Consider the following 10607-nt stretch of genomic DNA (forward strand, 5'->3'; position numbering starts at 1 on the left):
TTTTGTTTAGAGAGTTAAACAACCCACTCTTATCTATTTCAGCAGGGCTTCCCTTTATTCTAAAATTTTTGAACAGGCCCACTAAATTGCCATAATCACCTAAAATCAAAGAACCAATTTTTGTTTAATCCAAAACCCTAACCTCACAACCTCGCTCCCATTGAACAGATAAGTTTGGTTTAGGCTCGCTTAGACGGGTCAAACTTGTCTCAGGTTTGCATGAGATATTTAGCTCGGCTCCCTTAAACAACGTCCTTCCTTTTCATTTTTTTTTAATGATGCAAGCTATGCTTAGTTTGCGAGTTAAGTATGCACAACCTCTGTTTGTGTTTGAGTTTGGGTTTATTTTTGCTACTACTCTCCAACTCATATTCAGGGTCATTTTCGTTTACCTCTTGTTTGTATTTAGGCCTATTCAAATTCGAATAAACTTACTTTGGATCAAACCCTAATCTAAAATTTCATTTAGATTGGTTTTAGATTTGATTTTTGGTTTATTTGAGAGGCAATTGAAATTTAAGTATTGAGGGTTTCAAGTTTGTTTATTTGAGGGTGTAATTGAAATTATTTAAAGCATTAGAGTCAACATGTGAGGGATGACATGGGCAGCTGGGCAGTCCTTGTTGCAATTTTTAATCAAGCAAACGTACATAATTCTTTTCTGTTCGTTACCTACTACAGCCTAAAGTTAATGTAAACGATCGGTAGAATCAGTCAAGCCTTCAATCGAAGACCTTTTCAAAGAATAAGCAGACATCTTCAACGCGCAATGAAGGGTAGTTTCCACAGACAAGTCGCTTATGCAATTAGTTCTACAGCCTCCCTGCCGCGCTAGTCTCTCTACCAACTTCAAATCTGACCATTACATTACGGATGGCTGCATTATTGATTAGGTGGTCAAACTGAAGCTTATGTAACCTATGTACCGGCCATGGCCATCACATCACATCACATCAAATCAATTCTTGGTTCACACAGTTGAAACTCTCATTAATTAATCAGATAAGTTGAGATGTTGGGTGGAAAAGGAAGTCAAATGTGTCCAAATCACATAATTCGGTGGGTGATAATAATTTTTATATTTTTCATTGGTTAGGGCAGGAAGTAGGAATAATGATTAAAATAATCATTTATTTTACGCTTTCTATATATATATATATAGATGCCTCCCTTGCTTTCATTAACATATGAATCTTGCAATATCTTTGAACATTTCAAAACACTGCAGATTAATTTTATAAAAAGTTTACCTCATTTAATATGCCAGCCATCGACCTACCAACTACAATAAATATATATATATAGGCATAAATATCTAGACATATTTAATTTGGGTCTTCAGAAAAATTTATAACAAATATCTGATTGTATCTTAAGGGTAAGACGTAAGATTTATATCTCATATAAAAAAAATAAAAACTTTTAATGTAAGGTTTATAGTATAGATATTTAATATAAAATTTATATAATTTTAAATTTTTTAATTTTAATTATTAATTTTTAAGATATGATTTTTTCAAGGTTCATATCAGTCTCAGTACTCACTGGGTTGATAAAAGGAGATCATCCAATAAAATTTGACAAAACATGTCAATATGCATTATTGTTTATGAATGATAATGATCAGGGTTATAAGTGGGTAAAAATTAAAAATTTGATAACTAGCTGATAAATTTGGCATTTATATTATATAGTCTTTCTACGTTGGTATGGTGAAACTGTGGGTTCGCTGTTCAATTTTTCCGCTTTCATGTAAGCTTTTTTTTTTTATCATGCTTTGGTCAAGGCGTTTCCTTTTTTCTGTGGCCGAAATTAGCTCCTAATTTATCTATTTATATCAGTCAAGTTTTATGTGAAACAAAGTACATCAGCAGTCACAAAATTTTTCCAATTGGTAGACACCAGAGCTGTCCAAATATTCCCGTAGGCCAAGAATGGCAATGGCTAAATAGTCAAATCAACGTGCAATAGATTTCAATCGTGGTTTAGCTGTTCAAATATTTGTCTTTGTTCTGATATCCAGCTGTCAGTGCGAGGTAATAGAGTCGCATTCCATAATAGGTTCACATTCATTGCACAAAAGCTGCATGAAGGTCCACATTGATGGCTCTATTATGGAAGGTGAACCTTCATGCAACTTGTTATTTAAAAATAATAAAGAATACTTCTATTGGCAAGAGGGCAATAAACTTGGTGGAACCTTCAATAATAGAGCCGTGACAATCATGTCGACCTTAGCCATTTCTTTTTTTATTTTAGTTTTTGTCTTTTACCTTGTCAGAAACTATAGCAAAGCCGCTTATGGATGCCGAGAATACTACAAGATTTGAAGAAAATGCTACAGGAATTGAAGAAGAAGATTTTGTATTACTGTAATTGTTTTTATTTTTAATATTTACAAACATAAGAATACAGTAAATTTATATAAAAAAGAATGTTTTAAATATGATAATATAATGAATTATAATAAATTAAAAATAAGGGATGATTGACGAAAATAAAAAAAATTGATTCTAATCTAATATTATCATATTTATTAATAATTAAAAATCAGAAAAGATCGATGAAAATCAGAAAAGATTTAAAAATCGGGGAAGACCAAAGGAAATCAGGAAAGACAAAAGCTGCATGAAATAAAAAAGAATACTTCCATTGGCAAGAGGACAACAAAGACCTTTCTTTTTTTATTTTAGTTTTTATCTTTTACCTTCGATAATAGAGCCATGGGCCCATGACAATCATGCAGCTTTGTTTTGAAAGTCCACATGACCATGATGGCTCTATTAGAAGTCATTTTGTCAACAAAGCCTGCATGAAGTTTTCCAAGTCATTTCGTCGCAAAATCACTAGCAGAAGTAAAGAAACTGCCAAGAAATTTCTACGGAAGATATAATGGACTCTGTCAAACTTAGCACTGCTTTTATAAGTATCAATACACATAAGTCTTACATTAAGAATTTTTTTGGAAAAAAATGGAGGATCTACGTCAAGCTGCAAAAGCTTACTTCTACAATGCGCCTGCAGAAGTTAAACAGCAGGCATACGACCTCTTCGGGGAAATGGACATAGATGGAGATGGAGATGGCGAGATAAGAAAGTCATCATTTATGTCAGTTTATATGCAAATTTAATTTATATATAAATTTGCATTTACCATATGTGTTTTGCATTGCAATAAGAAAGTCATCATTTATTTTATATAGATTTTAATATTTGATTGAGTGCTACTCTAAAGTAAAATATATGTTGATTGGTGAATAATGATAGGACTCATGGTATGGAGGCGCTACTTTAATGAAAATCATGATTCTGCTCTTGGTCGCACCACAGCTGAAATTATGTATCGGAGACAAAAAAAAAAAATACATGATAAAAATGTAAAATTAAAAGAAAAATGGAAACTAAGGTTCTAGCGTTAGACAGAATTACAATTTAGTTGAGATTTAAAAGAGTTTAAAATTGAAATTAAATTAAGAAAATGCAATGAAAGATTAAATAAAGAAAATATAAAGAGATTGAGAAATTAGGCTTTAGATACGAGGTTAATATAGGAAAAAAATTCAAAACCCTAAGGACGACTAGCCAAGTGGCTCGGCCTACAAAACGACTTCAGTAGTTCTAAAATTTTAATTTTTTTTAAATCGGCTACAATGTCATGTCAAATGAGACTAGCATAATTAAGAATTTGAGTAAATAAAAGAGTACGTCCCATATAACATAATTAAGAATTTGAGTAAATAATACTTACATTTATAATGAATTTTAATTTAAATAATAATGATAATGTGTTATCATGATATTAAATATTATTTTAATTTAAAATTATTAAATTATATAATGATATATTATTATTAATTTCTAAAATTAATAATTATTTAAATGTACATATTTTTATTGTAAATATTATAAGATCATTTAATTTATTGTACAAATTATTGTAGCTGTTGTAGTATTATTTATTTTATTTTAGAGTAATTTATATTTTCCAAAAAAAAATTATTAGTCTTAAAACACATTTTTCACCCATTGAATACATGAATCATACTTTTTCATCCTAAATGTAACTTTATTAATGAAAGAAATTTAGACACAATATCAAAAAAATAAAATTATGATATTATCATTGGCTATTTCACTTTTCAAAATTATTATATTATTCTCAATTATAAAATTTGGAAATAGACTCTTGCATGTCAAAATTTTCGTCAATACCTATTCCCTCCTCATTTTAACCATTTTTTTTTTTTGCTCTAGTGATTTTGGTTAGGTAACAATTTTGTTGAGTTTAAATTTGAATAGATAACGGTTGTGACAACTCAAAATTTTAAATTTGAATTGCAAAGATTGAATTACACATTTTTAAACATACGATAAGAGGTCCAACCATCATAGTTGATAGTTTCAATGAGTTTGAGATTAGGTGAGCGGCGGTTTGAGGCATGGATGGTGGAGGTTAGGATGGATTTGAGTTTGGATAATAAGTGGACGTAACAACCAAGAGCTTCCAAATTTAGGTTGTATGGACTAATTTAAAAAATTTCAAATACAAAAAAGGTCACTATTAAAGTAGATAGGGATGCACACAATTCAATTTGATACGATTTGAGAGTTTTTTTTTAAACCAAATTGAAAAATATAGTTTGAAAGATTTTTAAACTAAACTAAATCATATTAGGTTTCAAACCAAATTGAAAAAATATGATTTAGTTTGGTTTGGAATACGATTTTAATCATAGTTATCAGTATTTTACGATACAAATGAAAAATGATACATATCATAAGGTGTATTGAATTAATACGATACAGTAAATATATCATATGATATGATACATATTATTAATACGAATCGATACATTTTTTTAGAGAAAATGATAGTGCAATGGGATGTATCTGAAAATTTTTATAACGTTAAGGGTGTTACTGATATTTTTGCAAATTATGATAACGTTAAGGGCGTGTTAGTGATATTTTTGCAAATGATGATATATCAATTATAATTTTTTACTTTTTACAACATGTATTATATGATACAATATATGACACATAATATGAAAAATTAGGGTTTTGATACATAACATGATACACAATTCGACTACCATAGTTTAAATATTTTAAAATCATTTATATATAAAAAAAATATTTAATCAAATTAATCAAATTATAGTTTTCTAAAACATAATATAAGTATGTAAAATAAATATGAAATATATATACAATATACATATAAAGAAAATGACAAAATTTATATGAAAAACCAAATTGTACACCTAATTGTTTATTAGAAAATTATGTTAAACATAATTATATATATGTATTTTAAACAAATATGATTTACGATTTGATTTGGTTTTAAAATCGCTCAAATTGTAACCTAAACTTAAAAAAATTGTTTGAAAATTTTTTAACCCAAATCAAACTATTTTACAAACTAAATTAAATTAAACTGTAATTTTTAAACATTTTTATTTAGTTTTATAATTTAAATCAAATTATGCACACTCCTAAAAGTTGATGTCAAATAGTAAAAGAGTCAATTTTTTTATTTTTTTCAAAATTTCATTATTTTACCCACTCGACGTTAATTTGTTTTTTACATGGATGATATAGAGAAAATTCCTTCTCGACAAAAAAGCTTTAGCAGCACGTCATTTTTTCGGTTCTTTTCTATACCTCGTGTTTAAGGTCAATGCAAATTTCCTCGTGTTCAAAATTTCATTATTGTAACTGGTACTCTTTGCTTCAAATTCTTGAAGATATTTCATGCATGCAAATTTATTCATTTGCTAAATTTCTGGTTCTTTGAGTTTTTGGTCGTTAAATATGATTATGATGCTATACTGGTCATCTATATGATTTGGCTTCTAATTATGTTTGAGTATCTCAGTTTTCTTGTTTTTGAATTGGCTGTATAGATGGGTGAGGAGAGGTATGTGTACACAGTGGATAAGGCACGTGGTCATGTGGAGTTTGGGAAATTTCAATATCTTGTGCTTGGTTATGCTGGACTGGGTTGGGTTTGAGAAGCTATGGAGATTATGATCCTCTCTTTTGTTGGACCAGTGGTGAAGTCTGAGTGGGGGATTTCATCAACTCAAGAAAGCCTTATATCTACTGCTGTTTTTGCTGGATTGGTCGTTGGAGCTTACTCTTGGGGTATTATATCAGATAACTTTGGAAGAAAGTGTGCCCTTTTGTTTATGTTTTCTTGATATCTGTCGCATATTTTAACATTACCTGATGCAAATGAAAGTATTTATTCTTAGCCACATACATTTCTTAGCTTTAATTGGGGAACTTTTAATGTTTCCAAAGTCTATTTAAAGTTTTGACTGTTTGAGATAAAAATTGGTTTAATCTAAGTTTTTGGGATTGGTAAAATTTTAGTTTCCGTTGTTAGGTTATCAGGATTTTGTTTTGGAAATAGCAGAAAAAGCATTAGTTATGATTAGAATTCGAATTTAAATTATGACAAGCTTTCAGGTGAGGATATATAAAAGCTGATCTTTATCAAGTGGTACCTTTCCAATCACCTTGATTCAGTGGACTCCTTTTATGGTTTGAGCAGCTCAAGATGAACAAGATTCAGTAATGTTAGTACTATTTCATTTGACATGAGATTCTCTTGCAGAGGTTCCTGGACTTCTTTTATCGGCAATTCTAGTTGATAAAGCTGGTCGCAAGCCTTCTATTTCAATTATATTCACCCTAGCATTCATTATTATTTTGCCACTGATTATTAATCAGTCCAATATTTTAAGAACAAGCTTATTATTCGTAGCTCGCATGTGTGCTATGGGAACCTTCACAATCTCTTTAATATATGCCTCAGAGGTAAGCTCCTTAGAACTACTTACAGAACTTAATTGACTTCCAATGAACTTATTCGCCTCTAATTCTCATTTTACCTATAGTTATATCCAACTTCAATGAGGTCAACTGGCACTGGATCTGCAAACGCCATGGGAAGAATCGGAAGTATGGTTTGCCCTTTTGTTGCAGTTGCGCTGGTGGAGGGCTGCCATACCAAAGCTGCTATCATAGTGGTAGAGGGTGTAATAGCGATATCAGTAATATGTGTTCTTTTGATCTCATTTGAAACAAGAGGAAAGGAATTGAGTGACATCGTAGATGTTGTACCAAATTCAAGACAAGTGATTGTTGGTCAATGATAAGATCGTATGTATATGTATATGTATATGATACGAGTAGCATTATGTACGCAAACAATATGCAGAAACAATGATATATTACAATATGATTGGATAGTTTTAAATTAAAAATAAAACAATATACAATCACATAGTAACATATTATTGTTTATGCTAAAGATTGTATTTATTATTCGTGTATATGATTTTGTTGATATGATATTGCACCATTATGAAGTGTGAGTATGATTCACCAGTATTCTCTTGAAGTGTGAATATGATCCACCAATATTTTTTCTTTATTCTCAATTGTAGTTTTCTGTTGAAGCAGTTTTGCTTGCACCAATTAGAAATAAGCAATATCAAGCCTTGTGCAAGAAAGACTATGATATTGGTGAATGGAATTGGCCACGTAATTTTGTGTTCATTACGTGATATAAGTGAATGATGTGTTCATTACATAATTTTGTGTGAATGAATTAAGAAGAGAAAAAGTTTTTAACGTGGTTCAACCCGCTACTCAGAATCAATATCCATATCCTATCTAATTTTTGAGAAATTTTTTCAACATAATATATATAGTTGTTATATAGTGGTAATCTTTTTAGGCCCTCTAAGGGATTTATAGTTCGCTGTTATCTCTATATATTCTGTTGCATTTATAGGATAAGGAGACATAGTCATTGTTTTATCTATTATATTTAAATATAAATTTGAAATTAATTTACTATTCTGTTTTATACAAAGTTATCTTATCCTAATTTAACAAAGCTAGCTTAAATGAGTTAGTCCAATTGATGTAGGCTATGGTTATAGCGTAACCAAGCAAAAATGCTTTGCTCTTTTTACCTTATTACTCATCCTATATTTTGATGTATGTCTTCTTGAAATCGTAGTTGAATTATTTTTATATTGATTGTGCCCACAACATGTGTACACAACCAATCTGTATCATGAGAACTTACAATTGGTATTAGAACGATTTTTGAATCTATTATATTTAATAGATCCACTCATGGTTGCTTCTTGCTTACTTGTTTGATTTCTTATTCTACAACGTTTTTAACCTCATAATGCATACATTATGTGAAGGTGGTTTAGCCACAAACCACTTATATTGGATATAATTAACTATCTTTATTAGAAGACAAGGTAAGAGCTTTCATAAAGTCAATTAATGAAAAAGATTGGATTTCAACTATTAGTGAATGGAAACACCTGCAAATTGAAGAAGGAATAACAAGAATCAAAATTTGTAGAACAAAAGACTAATGTTGATGTAACATCTTTGATCCAATAACCCGATTCACTGTCAAAATATTATCCACTTTAGACATATTTTTTCATAGTTTTTCTTTTAGGTTTTGTAACCTAAAACACGTCTTGACAACTTAAGGCCCACAAACCTAGCATCTCTTTTGTGCTTTTGCCAGTATGAGATTTGTTTAAGGATGTCACATACAACCCCCTTATGGGATTCAACATCTTCACTAAGGTTTACTCCACCATCACTAAAAAAGATACGCGAAATAGCTCTAATATCATTTGTAACATCCATGGTCTAATAATTTAACTCATTGTCAAGATATTGTTCACTTTGATGACACAATCTATCATGGTTTTGCTTTTGGGCTTTACAACCCAAAACTCATCTTGACAACTTTAGACCCACAAACCCAACATCTCTCCTATGTTTTACTAATATAAGATTTGTCTAAAGAGTCACAGTTGAATTCAAAATTTCAAATTAAAATTTGAAAGCTCTCATGGTATTTTTAATATTGTTTTAGTTAATTAAATAAAAGTTATAGCTAACTATGAAATAACTGAAGATGCATAAATAAAGCTTAAGATAAAAAAGGAAGAAATTGAGAGTGTTAATAAGACAAACTTAGAAGGCTCATAACAAAATTTCAAAATCTAACAATGTTTGATTTAGAATCTATTTAATGATTTTCATCCAAAAATTTGTGATATTTCAAACGAATTATATGCTATAAATGAAATATATTCTAATGCTAAACTTGTACACAAAGTTTTGAGTTCTCTACCTGAGAAATTTTAGCCCAAAGTTACATCGATTGAAAAATGTCAAAATGTTGATTAAATGGATCTTGATGAATTGATCCACCTTTTTAAAACCATGAGCTCACTTTAAGAAGTCATGTATTAGTCTTCACTCAAACACTTGGTTGAATATTGTTAGACTAAAAAGTTTATTTTGAAAATTTGGATAATAAAAAATTGTCATGTTAACTAGGAATTATACCAAGTTTCTTAAAAAATACGAGAAAACCCAATGTTACGAATAAAGGGAAACAAAATTTTGGCAAATATAATTCTAATCAAGTTTCGGGACTTGGCAATAATTTAAAATTTGTTAAAAGATATTGAAAAAAAAAAAAAAACAAAGGAATTCAATTTAGTGAATGTAAGAGTTATGATCACATACAAGCAAAATGTGCTAACTCTTTTAAAAAAAAAAGGAAAAGTGATCGCTGTAAATGAATTTAATGAATCAAGATTTGTGGAGATTTTTGTTTAATTTGTTGCAAATATGTCTAAAATAACAAATGTTAGGATAGTAAAAGAATTTGATGACCTTTGTGAATTTGATGATGAAGTTTATGATGAACAATAAAAAAACTTATCATCAAATGTAGTGGCTTAGAATAGTTCAAGAAGTCAAAGTGGTTGAAAACCTTTAGATTTCATTAGTGACTTGGCACTAAGATGGGATTGACAAAATCTGTATTGAAAACCTATAAATTTCTTTGACAACCTAGCACCATGGCAGGGTAAATGAAATTTGATGATGTCTAACTTCTTTGCCAACTTCATGTAAGATAGAGATGGGGATGGTGATGTTATAAATGGTAAAGACAACTAAGTTGATTAAAAAGATGAGATTCTAATTAACGACTAGGGTTATGGTTTCTTAACTTATGCAGGAATTGAATTGTAGATTCTCAAATCTATAAAAGTTCATCTATCATGTTTATAACATTAAGGTGAGTTTTGTAAAAAGTTTATTCTTTTTCATGTTTTTTAAATTTTTGGATAGTGAAATTTTTATTTTACGTTTATTGTGTTACTTTTTTATTTAATGAAGTTTGATTTTAGATAGGAAAATATACATTCATGAGAAGGTTGAAAAGTGTTTTTAAACTAAATGTTGGATGGAAAATGTAATTTACTCACTGGATTTGTATAGATTGCTAGGATAGAGTTTAGAATAACAAATTTATAAAATAAAAAGTCTATTAGTATCTATAGGTAATTGGATTTATAATTTAAGAGAGTATTTGGGTGTAATGGATACTAAACTTTTGGAATAAGAATACCTGCTAAGAAATTGCAAATGGTTATTTCTTTAACTCACACCAAACAATATATATATATATATATATATATATATATATATATGTATGATTCAACCAAAAATATATATATTATAAT

At 29.3% G+C, this 10607-nt stretch overlaps 1 protein-coding gene across 1 annotated transcript; it reads left to right on the forward strand.

Annotated features, from left to right (window-relative positions):
* The first annotated feature begins 6402 nt into the window (after positions 1–6402).
* Positions 6403–7184, forward strand: LOC123200752 (organic cation/carnitine transporter 7-like). The gene is made up of 2 exons (XM_044616119.1): positions 6403–6831; positions 6912–7184. Exons 1-2 carry the CDS (start codon positions 6784–6786, stop codon positions 7167–7169), a joined length of 306 nt encoding a protein of 101 aa, XP_044472054.1. The 5' UTR covers positions 6403–6783; the 3' UTR covers positions 7170–7184.
* Positions 7185–10607: the final 3423 nt, after the last annotated feature.

Source organism: Mangifera indica, chromosome 17 (assembly GCF_011075055.1).
Source record: "Mangifera indica cultivar Alphonso chromosome 17, CATAS_Mindica_2.1, whole genome shotgun sequence".
NCBI lineage: Eukaryota > Viridiplantae > Streptophyta > Magnoliopsida > Sapindales > Anacardiaceae > Mangifera > Mangifera indica.

Excerpts from the sequence above, each read along its gene's own strand:
- LOC123200752 (XM_044616119.1), top strand. The coding sequence starts at position 6,784 with ATGTGTGCTATGGGAACCTTCACAATCTCTTTAATATATGCCTCAGAG. Across the intron at positions 6,832-6,911 it reads CTTTAATATATGCCTCAGAG|TTATATCCAACTTCAATGAG; the intron begins GTAAGCTCCTTA and ends TTTTACCTATAG.